The sequence below is a fragment of the Perognathus longimembris genome, chromosome 14 (genome assembly GCF_023159225.1).
Source record: "Perognathus longimembris pacificus isolate PPM17 chromosome 14, ASM2315922v1, whole genome shotgun sequence".
NCBI lineage: Eukaryota > Metazoa > Chordata > Mammalia > Rodentia > Heteromyidae > Perognathus > Perognathus longimembris.
The window spans coordinates 21,728,188-21,744,611 of NC_063174.1; the positions used below are offsets into that span (position 1 = coordinate 21,728,188).

The window sequence follows — 16,424 nt, forward strand, 5'->3', positions numbered from 1 at the left end:
GCAAGATGGCTTTGAACTGCCATCCTCTGGCTCTCAGCCTCCTGAGTAGCTAGGTTGCAAGCGTGAGCCACGAGTGCAACACACATCGCTTTCCAGTGTGGAGGAAGAACGCTAGGCAGCCCAGTGGATTCTGTGTGGGCCAGTACTCCCTCACTACATAGGAAACAAAGCAACAGAGTTGAGTGAAGGCCCTAGGATTGACTCATGGGTTCAAATGCCAGCTCTGCCACTTACCAACTTTATAATCTTGGGCAAATACACAGACTTGACATAGTTTCTTCATTTTTAAAATGGGGGGCATTCGTAATGCCAGCCTTATGGGTTGAAGACATGGAAGTGTTTGCAACAGTCTGTTAACAGTGAACCTTAAAGCACTGGGAGTGATGATTATCATGATTACTGCCCAAAGAAGCACTGGTAAAGAATTAGACTCAAAGAAAACAGATATTTTAAAGTTATTGAAGGTCAAGCCTTGTGTAAACCATCTTTCCCCTTTACATCCTCACTGCAAATGCAAAAGCAATGTGTGCTTAATTTCTACCGATAGCTTTCCAGTACTGTATAAACAAGAGCTCTATCAAGACAAATTCCTGTAAGGGGCTGTTGGGCATCTGATATATTTTCAAACTTAGCCCATATAATAATCTGATGGTATAGGTGTTATCATATCCAGTTTAAAAGCTGTTCATTAAAAAAAAAAAAACCAAACTATTGTCAGGTGTTGGTGGCTAATGCCTGTAATCCTAGCTACTCGGGAGTTTGAGAGTTGAGGATTGCGGTTTGAAAGCAGTCTGGTCAAGAAAGTCTGTGACACTCTTATCTCCAATAAAGTACTCAGAAAAAGCCCAAAATGGTGCTGTAGCTCAAGTGGTAGAGTGATATCTGTGAGTACAAAGAGGCTCAGGGACAGAGCCCAAGCCCTGAGTTCAAGCCCCAGGAATGGCGAATGCAAAACTCCACTATCTTATCTAGGTTATCTATCTTATCTAAGTTTTTTCTCTTACCAACTGTATAATAATACACTACTTCTTTTTCTGCTAGTCCTGGGGCTTGAACTCAAGGCCTGGGCTCTGTCTCTGAGATCTCTGTGCTCAAGGCTAGTGCTCTACCATTTGAGCCACAGGGCCACTTCTCTGAGTAGTTTATTGGCGATAAGAGTCTCGTGGACTTTCCTACCTCGGCTGGCTTTGAACTGTGATCCTCAGATCTCAGCCTCCTGAGTATCTAGGATTATAGGCATGGGCTGCTGGTACCCAACTCACCATTTTGTTTATGCCATGCTCGTGTCGCCCCCCCCCCCCCCGAAAGTCATGTAGCTTAGAGGCCGTTATTTCTTGTGAGAATTGCTTCACAAAGATGCACGGCATCAGTTGGCTGCCACCCCAAGTTTCTGCTGAGTTGTGGAAGATGTTGGGTTTGAGCTAAGTCATGTGAGTGAGTGTTTGGCATCCTGAGACAGAAAGTCAATACTGAAGAGAATATTTCCTCTCTGTTTATTCTTTGCTGGAATGGCAAATGCCTCCGCACATTCTGCCATTTCTAGAACATTTGCTTTGTAAAAATCAAAACAAAACAAATCCAAATTCCAGAAATGAAAGGTACAAAGGTAGGCAGCATTCATTCATTCATTCACTCATTCATTTACTTTACATTTACTTTGCATCAAAGCCCTGGCAAGCTTGCAACAGTTGGAAGGAATCCAAATAATATTCAACTACCCAGTATTGATTCCCACTTTTCTGGAAATAGTACTCAGATTGGATTTAGTGTCTGGGACTCGGAGTCACGATGTTAGCCAAGAGGCAGACACAGAACCAAGCCAAATTTAGGATAAAAATGAGTAGATTTTTTTGTGCTCCCTTGAGGTGGAGGGAGCTGTAGGTCTCTGAGAAGGTTCCAAAGGTCCTGTCTCATTCCTTTGGCCTCATGTCTATTACTTTATTCATTCATTCATTTACTATTGTGCTGGTACTGGGTCTTGAACAGGGTCTGATAAAAATCGTCCCCTAGTCTTTTGCTAAAGGCTGCTCCACTTATGGCTCTTTTTTTTTTGTTGTTTTTTTTTTTTTTTTTTGGCCAGTCCTGGGCCTTGGACTCAGGGCCTGAGCACTGTCCCTGGCTTCTTCCCGCTCAAGGCTAGCACTCTGCCACTTGAGCCACAGCGCCGCTTCTGGCCGTTTTCTGTATATGTGGTGCTGGGGAATCGAACCTAGGGCCTCGTGTATCCGAGGCAGGCACTCTTGCCACTAGGCTATATCCCCAGCCCCCTCTTTTTTTTTTGGTTAGTGATGGGGCTTGAACTCTAGGCTTAGGCACTGTTCCTGAGCTCTTCAGATAAAGGCTAGCCTTCTACCACTTGAGCCACAGCACCAGAGTCTCAGGGACTTTCCTGCCTGGGTTGGCTTTGAACCATGATGCTCAGATCTCAGCCTTTTAAGTAGCTAGGATTACTGGTGCCTGGCCACTTCTGGCTCAACTGCTGGCTGATAGGAAGGGAGTGGATTACAGGTGAACACTATGCCACATTGCAATTCTTGGGCTGAGTTGAAACTGAGGATGTGGAGTTGGATGGAGGCATTGAGTTTCAGTAGTACCGCAGAAAAGTTTATGACGGATCTCTTGAAGATGGTTGTGATATTCTGCTAGATAAAGATTTCTACTGTAAATCCTACTGCTTTTGCCAAATGCTAGTGATGAGAGCAACCTCTTGAGAAAGTGCAGTTACCCTCTACCTGCACATCAGTGTCAGCTTGCCACAGGATAAGGCTAGAGGTCTCATCTGACACCTTTTCTGTCAGATTAGGAAAATGTTGAGATCATGTGGGCAAAGCAGCAGTACAATAGGAACAATTAATACCCTCAGTTATGCTGCAGATAAACTTACTCATTATATACTCATTAACTACTAGGTTAGAAATACTGTCAAGAACCAGAATAGAGCCAGATGCAGGTGGCCCACACCTACAATCCTAGCTACCCAGGAGGCTGAGATCTGGAGGAATGAGGTTCAAAGCCAACCCAAGCAGAAAAGTTCATGAAACTCCATCTCTAAAACAACCAGCAAAATGCCAGACTGGTTCAAGTGACAGAACACCAGCTTCACAAGCATGAAGCTCTGAGTTCAAACCCCAGTATCACCAAAAATTATATTTATCTATATGTGTAGTTTTATTTTTCATTGAGCAATTTTGAAATGATAATCTTTCACTATTTTGAAATGATTATTATTTCCCCTTTTGCAATTCTTTGTTAAACAAGTATAAAATCATCTATTCATTTATTACTAACTATACTGCATCCCTACGGCAGGGTGCTCATGCTGAGGTACATGAGATTAGGGGAACTGCAGTTTCAGGCTGGCCTGGGCCAAAAATAAGCTATCCAGACTCCAACTCAACAAAAAAAGCTCCACATGGTGGTATATGTCTGCCATCCTAGAGACAGAAGGAAATATAAATGGGAGGTTTGTGCCCTGGCAGGTCTGGGGATAAAAGATGAGAACCTATGTCAGAAACAATGGGGGCTGGAGGCAGAGAAGTGGGGGGCAGAGGAGGCTGGGGACCATGGTTTAAGCAGTGGAGCTCCTGCTTACCTAGCATAAAAATGCCTACATTTATAACCCCAATGCCACAAAAAGAGAGAGGAAGAGGGAGAAAGGCCAAACATAATGTAAGAGAATAGATAATGTTGTAATGATGTAGAAACAATTGTATCATTTAGCCATTCAAGGACTCGCTACAGGAGCTGACAAGGTTGTGGCTTTTTAGAAGCAGATTTGGAGGCAGGTGCCAGAACATACCCACTTCATAGCAAGTTCAAGTTTGAGCAAGAAGTATAAAGAGAGATAGTGCCACACGCTGGAGGAAATGGGCAGAAACATGCTTTCAAGTATTGAGCAACCTGTTACGCTGTGCTGAAGAAAGGCAGGTTTCCTCCAACCCTCTCCCATAGGTAAAAATTAAAAAATTCTATGGAGACAATTTTGTTCTCTCATAAAAATCATTTTATTGGCACACAGGGAATGACATTTTTTTTCTAGTACAGTAGCGGTATGCATTTATAATCGCAATTCAGTGTAAACTAAGTGTTACAAGTCACTAGAAATCTAATTAGCAGGATGGATTTGGTAAAGAATGAGAGGAACTATGAGTCTACAGCGGCCCAGCCATCGAGTCTCATTGGAGCAGAAATCAAATATCAAACTAGTGTTGTCCTGCAACTGAGAATTTCTCTAGCCATGAAAAACGAAGATAGACATAAACAGGATAGCACCCATTTAATAAATTAGGTTCTAACTAGAAAAACAGCATCACTGACAGAAATCATCTAACTAGAAGAAGCACAGGAGTAAATAATGAGCTATTTACATTTATTACTTTTTTTTGTCAAAACACTGTTAGCTTTCCCATCCTACCTTTTCCCTTTTATTGTTATTCCTGGCTTTTGTGTGCATGTGTGGTAAATTTCACAGAAAATAGTCAATGAATGAGAACTTTCATGTTTATTTTTCCAAGTCCTACATTTTCTAAAACTTCACTTGAAACTGAAGGATCAAAAGGGTGTCACTATCTTTACAAGTACTCTGCACTAGTATTCTGCCATCAGTCCTAGAAATGACTCAAACTCAGGTTTTTCCAAACTTGATTTGAACTTCTCTGGACAGTCAGGCTGTGACTAGCAGCAGGGTGCGTGGATTTTGGTCGTCACAGGCACCGACAGTTCGGGTGGAGACAGCATTTTTGTCCTGAGAATGTGCCTTAAGATTCCCACTAGTGACATGGGATCCCCTGCCCTCTGCCCATGATGTTGTTTGGAAACGGTTCATTTGTTAAGGCTTGGTATGACTGCAGCATGAACGAGTCAGAAAGCTGATCTCATTTCTGCCGAAGAAGGGCTCAGTGATGGAGCTGAGTAGCAGCAAGGATGGTAGTGATCATAGTGCAGTTGGAAAGGCATTGAACTGGTGCATTCCTAGTGCTACCATGGCAAGAATGGGGGTGGGGGAGGTTAGCCTTGTATTCTAGGAAACCTGAAAGAGCTTGGCAATGACCCTTGTGGACTCTTGTCTATTTCCTTTCTGTTACTTATAGCAATGTGCAAGTGTGTAATTGTTGCTTTGTTCTCCTACTAGATAGATTACATGCTCCAGGAAGGCAGAGGTGGTGCCCATCTCTCTGCTTATTGTGTGTTTCCACAGTGTCTAGAACATGACATCTGAAGGATTGCCTGGTCCATCATAGTGTTAATTTAAACACTTGTGTTACCTAAATGAATAGAGCCATGAAGTCCTGTGGTCTGCCTCTGTGGCCTCGTCCGCTTCTTGGGCTATCCTGAGGATCCCACTCGCCTGTGAATATGTGCAGCTGATAGCTTTTGTGCTTCAGAGGGTGGCAGACTTCTCAATGCCTGATGCAACCTGCCCATCTCCCCAAAGATTAGCCATGCCTAGCTAATGTTGCCCGAGAGGTGTCAGGGCAAGAAGATTCTAGAAGGTAAACTGCAAGCTCTAAACTCGTTTGTTCTTCCCTACCTCCTACTTCAATCTCTGTTTGACCAAAAGCTTAAGAAATAAAGATTTTTCAGAGAACTTTCTCTCAGTAGTGCCACTTTTGGAACGTGATTGGTAAAGAAAGAAAATGAACTCACCTATGTAAAAACAATTAAGTTCAAGAAAAGCAAGTTCTGGGAGTAATGACAGAAAGGTTGGGCTGCCTATAGGTCCTTGGTTGGTTAGAATTGCAGGGGGTAGAAGGGGATTGGGTGTGGCCATGTGGAGAGAGGAGGGAAAGGGCAGAGCGGTGGGTGTGGAGGGCACAGAGGACCAGCTGTTTTCTCCTCCTCTCCCTCTCTGGCCGGCTCTGTTCTGCGGCTGGCTGGGCTCCTGGTTGTCACGCTCCCCGGCAGCCGGTACCTCCACAGCACATCCTTAGGCTATGGACGCTCTGCTGGAGTAGAAGTCGGGGACTGGGAGCCCGGTGTGAAGTGTGACCTGGAGGACAAGATTGTGAGTTCTGTAAGACATCATAGGTCTGGACCCAGTGCTCAATGGGTACGTTCCTAGTCCACTTGTCCTGGATGCCTGTGCTAGCAGACATCCGAGTAGACTGATTCTAGCTGTGCTAAGAGCCTCGTTCAGATGGTGGGTTCGCAAATCCTGGTGACCCTCCTACCTCTCAGGGAACTTGTAGTTCCTTCTGACGGAAGACATAGGCACTGATTTCTAGGTAATGAAACCTTTGACTACACTTGGGTGACCACGCCAAGTCCAAAAGAGAAGAGATTAACGGGTCCACTAGTCCCTTGGCTCGGATAAACCTTTCTTCTGGGATAGTGTGGAGGACCTACATGAAAAAGAATGTCATTGTGCCATTGTTGGTCTCCTTGAACTAGAACATAAGCTCTAGGAGGGAAAAGCATATATCTATTTTTCCCGGTGTATTAGAGGAACCCTGTAGGTACTTGTTGATGAATGAATGAGAATATAAAGCATGACAATGACTTGTGTGCAAACTGTGTTTGCTCTTCTGTACTCAGCACAGAGGAACAGGAGCACAGAGAAGGAGCTGGAAGGGTCTCTGTTTTCTGAAGAGGACTCACACTTTTATCTCACATCTCCTTCTCTTCAGACAGGCAGGGAGCTTTGTGTGAGTCATCTGTTGTTTGCATGCCAGTTGGTTAAAGGCATCCATTTCTACTTAGAGATGAAATTAGAGCAGCCCATGAATAGAACAGAACAGAGCAGTTTCCCATGGGCTGTTCAGTAGACAATGTGCAAGGCCAGGGAAGGCCTAGGCTGCAGAGACATCCTATCAGCTAGTGGTGTTGACCCCTTTCTCTCCTCTACACCTTGCGCTGCATCTGATGCTGTCAGCTTCTAGAGGGGAGAGACTTGTAACTGCCCAGGAGCAGCCTCTGAAGAGCAGTGAGTAGAAGCTGCATTTACCCTCAGGGGCTCACACTTACCTGCACATTCCTGTTCAGGCTGACGGCAGGGAAAAACATACCCTCCACGTTCTCAAACGCTATAGGGCCTTGCTGCTCATCGTTGATGAAGAATGTCAAGGTCTTTCGATTTAAGTCAAGAAGGACCCCGATGGTGGCCCCCTTTGTGATTCCTCCCTCAGTTCTGTGGGAAAGAAAAGAGTGGGGTTACCTTTGCTTGTTATTACTCTGACTTTCTCCCTCTACCTGGTTTGGTGAAGCCAGTGTTTGTACAACCTGTTCAGAATGTTTGCCCCTTCTTCATCTTTTTTTTTTTTTTTTTGTCAGTCATGGGGCTTGAACTCTGGGCCTGGGCGCTGTCCCTGAGCTCTTCAGATCAAGGCTAGCACTCTACCACTTGAGTCACAGCACCACTTCTGCTTTTCTGATGGTTATTTGGAGATAGAATCTCATGGACTTTCCTGCCTGGGCTGGATTTGAACCTGAGTAGCTAGGATTATAGGTGTGAGCCACAGGCACCCGGCTCCTTCATCTTTTAAAATATTTTTTCTCTAAGCACAATTTTTCTCATAAATCTTAATGCCCCAGCCATACTGTATATCTCTTTGTATACTGTACGTATAGCCATGCTTTCTACACAAAATATGAGTAGGATTTTTTTTTCTTCACTCCCACTAATTTCCACTTTCTTGGGGGAGACCCCTGGTGGAGTACACAGGCTGCTCCAGAGGGTAAATTTTTTCATTAGGGTCTCTACCACTGAACTGCAGTGACAGAAAATATTCTTTGGCTATTAGAGCTCTGATTATAGCTATAATACACACTTTGCACAATGATGTGAATTAAGCATCATTAAATACAAAGTGACTTCATTTGAAAGTCAAAGTAAAGAAGCACTTAGGTTGATCCAAAGCATATGCATGAGAAACTGGAATTTTGCTTTCTGCTAAGTGGTAAAAGTCATCCCCGAAACACAATAATTTTTGGTGTATTGAATTTGAAGTAAGAAGCTAAGAGGCTCTCTGTAAAATGACAACATTGAAGGAAAATCTTCCTTGTAAAGTGAGATAATTATACCATAGATTATAACCAAGTTAGTGGTTTTTAAGAAACAAGCATACAAATGTCATTTTACAAAGAAGTGTGTCTTAGGCTTCAGTTGATGGCTTCACAAAATGCCATTAGGTGAGGATGATCGATTTGTCTTCCTTCCTGTTTCAAGATGTAGCAAGACTGACTTCATCCCCCTCTCAGCAGTACACAGGCATTCATAGGCATTGCTTGCTTCCTCCTGCATGCAGAATAGACTGTACTCAGCTCACAGAGCCATTAGAAGACAGGTTTACAAGTTGCATTTCATTCGCAGGCTTAACAACAACAACACAAGTGACATACAGTTTGCATGCAAGCAGATGTGCTCAGCTTGAAGAACATGTTTCTCTACATAGTGTGATAGTTATGTTCTTATTCATTCTGTCACCCCAAATTAAGATGTTGAGCATATAGTACATGGGAGATGGCATCAGGAACCTAGTGATACAGTTTCTTGAAAGGTGAACCACTGAAGATTTCTGCTTACCTATATCCAGTAGGATGTGAGATCAATTTGAAATAGTGTGTGCTCACTTCAAATGACAGTTAACACTATGCATCTGAATGGAGATGTACAGAAACTATCCAAGGGAATAGGAGGCTCTAAGAATCTAATCTACTGATTACAAAAGGGTCAGTGAGGTGCTGACAGGAGAAACAGAAGTCATGGCATCCCGTTATCCTCTCACTGCTTAACTTGCTTTCCCTTTGATCTCACTAAATAACTGTATTATTACCTGAGGCACAGTGAAGAATGAACCCTAGGGAGTATTTTGAAGTAAGTGGGACCAGTATCCATGAAAGATACTTTTTGGCTAAGGAAATCTGAGATAAAATACATTAGAAGAGGGCTGGGAATGTGGTAGAGTGCTTGCCTAGCATGCATGAAGCCCTGAGTTAGATTCCGAAAGTGGCGCTGTGGCTCAAGTGGTAGACTGCTAGTCGAGCAAAAAGAAGCCAGGGGCAGTGCTCAGGTCCTGATTTTAATCCCCATGACTGGCAAAAACAAGGGAGATCTAGGGGGAAATTATAGTAAATGATCAAGTATAATTGTATTTTAGCGATAGAGGAAAATCTCAAGCAGATTATTATACTCTCTTCAACAATCTGAGTGTTCTAATTCAGACAACAATAAGAGAGTTCTTCAAATATAAAACGATCCAAATTGGCATCCATAAGATTTAGTTGAATAACTGGCTTCTATTTTAAACAGTAATACTGACGATAGTTATAATAAGAACAATGGCTTCTATTTCAAGTGCCTCTACTGTGAGAAATGTTTGTACGTCCCACTGGGCCTTCAGAACACCTCCGAATGGGAAAATATTATGATCTTACTTCGGAGGGTTTGCAAACTCAGGTTTAGAAAAATGAAGTCCCTGGGCCCAAAACACTTTCCTGGTATGTCCTGGTCTGGGTTATAGAATCCCAACTCATTTTCCTAAAGTAGACATCCCTGGGGATTCTAGTTTCTAGCTCTGAATGAACTACAGCAATGAAGGGCTAAGGGAAGTGCTCACACCTCTATGGTTATGCAGAAAGCAAACGGGCAAGATTGGCTCTCTTCTACTGCTTAGTACTGACCACCTACCCATCTTCCTCAGTCGTCTATGTTATAGATCTTTGAACTGGGTAGGGTTCTCACTGGTGACCAGAAGCCAACCTGAAGAAGGCTTGGTTTGGGGGCTGCAGGGTACCTGTTGGTGTGCGAGTTGTTGTGCATGAACCAGCTCCGGTTATTGTCCACATACATTGCCCAAGCTTTGTCGTCCTTTCCTAACATCACATCCTTCATCACATCCATGCGAGCCACACCAAAGGCAGGATCAGGGTGGTTGTCGTAGCGATCTATCGTTAGCTCCCAGTAGTGGACGCCTTTGGAGAAGCCAGTCTTCCCTAGCACCACCCGGTCATCGTAGCTGCTGCAGGTCACTGTCAGGTTGTCATTGGAGAAGATGATATCCGAATGCGCAGAGCCAGGGTCGAAAGCAAACCAAGCCACTGAGAACAACAGAAAGGAAGTGGGTTATTAAGAAGCCCTCAGAGAGCTCAGCACTCCTGGGCCATATGGGGCACAGTAACACTTTTCATGCTGCCATGCAGGGAGATGTCTGGGGTCCAAGCTGCCATAAGGGAATGGATGGCACATCCTGGGAGATGGTATTCTGTTACCAGAAATGGATAGAGGACACACACCGATTCAGCAGGGGTTACCTGGCTCAGGCTGCACTCCCGACCAGGTGATCTGGGAGTGAAGTGGCATGGAGTGTGGAAGGTTCAAGTCCCTCCACCTGGTGACCGGCAGAGCAGTGCACCAGAGACATGAAGGGACAGGGGCTAGGCTAAGATGCCTGGGTGACCCCTGAGGCAGGGAGGCTAGACCTACAGTCCTGGATGGAGGAGGGATAAAACATACTGGGTGAAATCTGGAAACAGCCCCTCAGCAGAAGATTTCCACAACTGTCTTGCCTGCTGTAAGTAATGTAGACTAATTATCATGTGTGATTGTGAATTATTTGAATATAGGACAAGTCGATTGCTTCCTAACTTAAAAATGCAAGTTATTCCTAAAACTGACATGTGATATATTTTGCTAGAGGTGGAGGTAGTTTAAATGTTTAATGCAGGTCCAGTTCTTTTTCCTTTGAATCTGTGTGTGTGTGTGTGTGTGTGTGTGTGTGTGTGTGTGTGTGTGTGTACTGGGCCACATACTTTCTAGGCAAGTGCTCTACCATTTGAGCCATGCCCTCCTACCCTTTTTTCTTTTAGGTTTTAGATAAGATGTGGCACTTTTGCTGGGGCGAGTCTTGGAATGCAATCTTCCTACCTATGCTCTTGTTTCCTAAGTATCTGAAGTTACAAGCACGTACCACAATGCATGGTGGATGCTCGTTGGTTGAGTTAAAATGTCACTATCTTTCTGACCTGAGTTGGCCTTGAATCATAATCTTCCTATCAGCTAGCATGCCAGGCACGAGCCACCACATCCAGCCTGGAATGCCCTGAAGTTTTAGACGCTGCCTACAGATAACACATCCTGGAGAGATGAAATTGTGGATTTACTGAACCTGAGAGCCATCTCACATGTACAGTTCAGTCTTTGCTACTTGTAACAGAATAAGGGTATTCCATACCTGCCAACAGCTTTTTAATGTCAACTGTTGTCATTCCAATGAAAGGCATGGGGAGAGAAACAGGAAGCAAAATTGACATTGATAAGAAAACATACGTCTTGATAGACTAATACCAAAAAGGGCTCCTCTGAAAATGCTACACTCATTAAGCAGCCTCTCTGATTTGTAGTTTTTTATAGGTATCTTTGTATCTAAATGCAGATTTAGTGCTCATAAAGAGTGTGTAAGAAAACTGGGGGGAAAGCTTCAAGGTACAACATTAAAAAAATAGGCATTTTTTTTCACTCAAGAATTTGAGAAACTATGATGGGGTTAGTATGACCATCAGACAATTTTATTTACATAATACAAGCTGCTACCATTTATTTCATGAAGGATATTGACATAGCAGTCACATAAATAAAAGATAACAATTACAATAAATATACTTGCCTAATTGAGAGAAAGGTGCAGACTGTGTCTCAAAATTGCATCCTATAAAAAGATACTACACATCAAAGCTATGCAACAACCAGTTTGATAAAAATTGTTTGTATACATTTAAAAAGCACCAACTAAATATAGTCACTGGAGGCCTGATTCATGGAAAAAAAGCAAAGCCCTTTTCCTGTTCCGTGTGTGTGTGTGTGTGTGTGTGTGTGTGTTGGTACTGGGGTTTGAATTTATTAGGACTTCCTGTCCTCACTTGGCTTATTTTGCTCAAGGCTTGCACTCTACCACTTGAGCTGTAGCTCTAGTTCTGGCTTGTTGGAGGACATAAGACTCTCTGAGATTTGTCTGCCTGGGTTGGCTTCAAACCCAGGATTCTTAGAGCCCAGCCTCCTTGAGTAGACAGGAATAGGTGGGCATGAGCCACTGGTGCTAATGTTTCTTTTCTTTACTGAATAAAAATTGTTTCTCTGCTCCTTCCAAATGAAAGTACATATTTGTACACTTTAATAAATCATTTTCAATTTGGTTAGAAACATTATAGCTTGAGTATTTACTATCTTGCAAGTTCAACCATGTCTACTATAAATTTTCTGTACTATGAGAGTGGACTGTTTTAAAAGTGACATAAATTTTGCCAAACTGAAATGGAGAAATCATTGGATTTTGTGAAATTCTGCTTTATTTTCCTATCCTATCTTTTATAATGTTGGCTGCGGCCAGGGGTGTTTTGCTATGATTTAAATCCAACAAAAATGACACATATCCTAAGTGTGTAATTAATCCAATCTACATATGAATACATCTGATAATTATTAACAATGATATTGAAGAAATGTTTTTAAAGCAACACGTGCCTTTTTCTTAGATTGTTTTGCTGTATCAATCAAACACGTGAGGGGCGGGGGAGAGCTGGGAGGGGCTCAGAGAGCTTCTGGAATCACATGTGGAACTTCTCTCAATCTCTTCTGTGAGGTCTGAATAACCCACTTGCTGAAGCTGTATTGTGGTAGAGCAAGGTGGTCTGGTTTTAAAATGCTAAAAGGGTTACGGACAATCTTCAGTGATATCAGGAAAATGACTAGAAAAGGTAGTTTTGATGAGCACTAGGAGAAAAAGGATCATGCAATGTGTTTCCAATCTAAGAGGGTGCTCACATCTATATTTCCAAAGCAACTGAAGAGTAATGCACTGAATGACTTAAAAGAATTTTAAAAGAACGAAAAGAGCGACTTATTATAAAAGAAGACCGAATTGAAAACAAAACCAAAAGCTAGCTTATTTGATTTGGGGATGAACAAGAGAATCATTTTCTCCCAATTCATGGCTACTTTTAATCTGTATTCTTGAGCTAGAGAATAGTAAGTACACAACACTCGGAGTTTTAAAAGTGAATTTCATACTTGCGTTGGAAATAAATTTGCATGTAGGATGTGAATAGGGCTTTTACATTTTTTTGCATGAACCATACCTTTTGCATGTCTTTGTTTCTGAAACAAATGTTCCGAAATGTTTATACTACTTTTAACACATGATCATACATTGAAGATTTCAATGATACAACTAAAGCAGTGATATTTAATATACCCATCAAATACCCCCCCCAGGCCCACATTTCATTTTATTCTTGAGACAATATACATTACAAAGACCGTAACAATAGTTCAGTACATTAGACACAAGTGAAGAGTTCCATCACAAAGCATGTGGGAGAGCCAGTAGTGCACAGAAAAACAATAAGAAACAGAAAAGCACAAAGGAAAATGTCACTGTCAGGAGAGTTTGAAGTCCCTGCATCCCTTTTTGCACTGTCATGCGGTGGCCTTCTTCATTCCAGGATGTGGGATGAGCCAAAAGAACAAAAGAAAAACCAAAAGCAACCTTGGGAAATGGGTAATGTGCATTGCATGTATCCATGATTACAATATAGTCCTGAAGAGATCAAATAGTTCTGCAAGTTAGATCTTTGAAGCTAGACAGAGCTGACTGGGACTACCACAAGTCTAGCTTCCCTAAAATTAGCCCCGAGTCCTGTTAACAACCAGCTTGGCTGTGAGCAACTTTCTGAGGCTGCACTATTTGATTATAGGATCTTTGGGCATTCGGCATCAGGAATGAAAGATTCCTAATTCAGCTAGCAGTGGTCCCTGCCTTTTGCTAAGCAAATATCAGCCAGGAGCCCCAGATCTTACCAGCAAGTGCGGGCTTTTGTGGAAAAACACCTCCCACTTTCTGCCCTCGTTTGCCTGGTCTGTAGGAATGTATTCTGGGGTTGAAGTATTTTCACTTTTATTTTTATCAAAAAGATCTCTTGAGTCTATGTTTAATCAGACCACTCCAGGCTGGATGCACTGATCCAGTCTCCCAGACACGGCTGGTTTTCTGGATACAGAGGGTTGCAAACCTCCGAACTACTGCCATGGTCTCTACTCAGCCAGTGCCTGTGCCGCGCCGTGCCACTGCATGTGATGACAGAGCGAGTTACCCATGGTGCTACCCAGCTTGTGCGAAAAACAACTTGGCTCATCACTTTCCAGTGCCATTACAGGTGGACCACAGCTCCATGGTGGGTCCTCACACCACACAAACAAGAACACCACAAAGCTCCATCATTCCAATGCTCCTCACACTGGAAGCAGGCCACAGACACAGAGACCAGCTCCTCCCCCTCACCACGCACATGAATGGCAAGAACAAAACATGGGTTTCAGAGAGAGATGCCTTCAAGGCACAAAGATTGAGAGGAAAAAGTCTGACAGCTCAGCTCACCGGGTGCATTGAGAGACTGTAAAGAAGAATGCAAGCTCAGCTGGTGGGGTGAGGATCGGAAATCAAAGTAGGATCTCCCGGGGAAGCTGGGTTGTAGATTAAGGGTGGAGGAGAAAGGACTCATTCTACGGAGCGGCAATCTTTCCGAAGGCACTGGAAAAGGGAGGGTCTGTTCTTCTGAATCTGTGTCTAAATGTAAGATCAATGCAAACTAGAGATCAGAAATCTGCTACCTTCCCATGCCCAGTTCCCCAACATCCTGACCAAAGCATTCACACAAAGCCTCAGTTGCTCACGCGGTCACCCGTAGGTATTAGCAAAACTAAGATATCCAGGGGCTGGCCAGGAATTCTTACCAGGTCAGGCCCCAACACCAGAGGACCATTTTTTCATTCTCCTCCCCACTTTTTTGTTTGTGATAGTAAAGTCTTTTTTTTTTTCCCCTAAAGATTTCCTTTTAATTGAATGAAATATTTTAAGTTATTTTTAGAGGTAAATTTGATCCATTAATGACCAAGAAGAAATCAATACTTTATCAGCTTCAGATACTTCAGAAATGACTATACATTCAATAATATTCTCTGAAAGGGATCCTATTTAGGAAATCATTTATTTTTACAAATGGTACCATAGTTCTTCTTCTGTAGATATTTTTTTTCCCTTTGACGGATGAGATGATGTTGTATATTAGCAACTCAAGATTTGATCTTCGAATAGGGAAGAGACATGGCATTGACCTACAAAGACAGGGCTGGGCAAATAATTAGAGACTGAGCCTTACCCTTGTCCTGAATTATGATCAAACTCTAGGGATATCTTCTCAGGTGCTCTCATAATAGACTGTGAGCAGCGAGCAGGTACATTGGTGTAAAGTATCTCTTTTCAGATAGGATTGACATGGAGATCATTATTATATCAGAGAAAGAACTTATCAATTACTTAATTATCTTTTCTCTTTCTCAAACAAAAGCTGGTTCATGCCGTAGTGTGGTCTGGTCAGAGATAGGTCCTTCATCAATCGGAGCCTTCTTAAAGCTCAGTTTAATAGCAAAAGTTCAGGAACTTGAGATAACATAATAGGTAACGTTTCATGGCCCAAACTGCCAGGGAGCTTTCTTCCCATTGACAAATAATTGTTTTGGTAGGTATTGTTGGGAAAATTTTTCTGTCTTGAGTCTGTTAGTAGCTTTGTTGTACATCTTTCTCGTACCAAAGTAGGACTCTGCATTTCAAACAAAATATAAGCAGAGTGTACGTGTGTGTGATAATATAATCCTATTTGAAGAGGTTAGGACAAGGACTTGGGAAGTTTTAATATGGCCAAGAAACAGCCTCATTTTTGTTCCTTAACTCACAATGTTAAAGTTAGCTTTTCAGACTTTGCACTTACCTTTGGGGGAATTTTTTTCTCTAACTTTAAACCAGATCTTAGAAGAAAAAGAGATTTCTATTTAATAAGTTAAAGCTTTATATTCCTGATAGTAATGGAGTGAATTTTTCTACCTAAACTTCATATTGTTTGGATGACTTGGCATGACTTGGATACTGTCATATCCAACCATCAAAAATTATTCATGTAATGATCACCTTGAGGGGGAAATTAACCTCTTAGTTTTAATGGGAAAACTTGAAATATAGTGACATGGGTTTCTTTTAAGAAGAGAAGGTATTTACAACTGTACTTATATTAACAAGCTTTTTTATTAATAAGAAATTTACTTGATTTCACCAGAATCAACAATGACCTCATTATACTGAAATACTCATTGCTTTGAAAATTAAGAAAAAGGATATATGTGGCAAGATGAATTTCAGAGTAAATCATTGGAAATCCCATGAAGAGATGTGTACCAAACCCAGGATTTGAGAACCATAACAACTGTGTAATGAGTTGTACTCACCTTTCTATTTTCAGCACCAGGAAGAACTCAGAGTTGGTAATAACACCACTTTGAGGGATAGGGGCTGGTATGATATGGAGTCATAGCTCCAACATATCTCCATAGGATCAGTAACTTGGCACTAAAACGGCATTGTTCTTCCTATCCTTTTATGCAG

The 16,424-nt window shown here is 42.3% G+C and overlaps 1 protein-coding gene across 4 annotated transcripts in view; it reads right to left on the minus strand.

Moving 5' to 3' along the window:
- Window positions 1–3,767: 3,767 nt before the first annotated feature.
- The window catches only part of Trim9 (tripartite motif containing 9), a 109,546-nt gene continuing 96,889 nt past the window's right edge, over window positions 3,768–16,424 (minus strand). The window contains exons 8-13 of one of the 4 annotated variants that reach the window (XM_048362143.1): window positions 14,367–14,555; window positions 11,601–11,642; window positions 11,169–11,192; window positions 9,786–10,035; window positions 6,964–7,126; window positions 3,768–5,989 (exon numbers count right to left, since the gene is read on the minus strand). In XM_048362143.1, the coding sequence (XP_048218100.1) occupies window positions 5,927–5,989; window positions 6,964–7,126; window positions 9,786–10,035; window positions 11,169–11,192; window positions 11,601–11,642; window positions 14,367–14,555 (731 nt within the window). In that variant the 3' untranslated portion in view covers window positions 3,768–5,926. Of the gene's footprint in view, window positions 5,990–6,963; window positions 7,127–9,731; window positions 10,036–11,168; window positions 11,193–11,600; window positions 11,643–14,366; window positions 14,556–16,424 lie in introns of all 4 variants that reach the window. The other 3 variants (XM_048362142.1, XM_048362140.1, XM_048362141.1) reach the window with 3 other exon arrangements.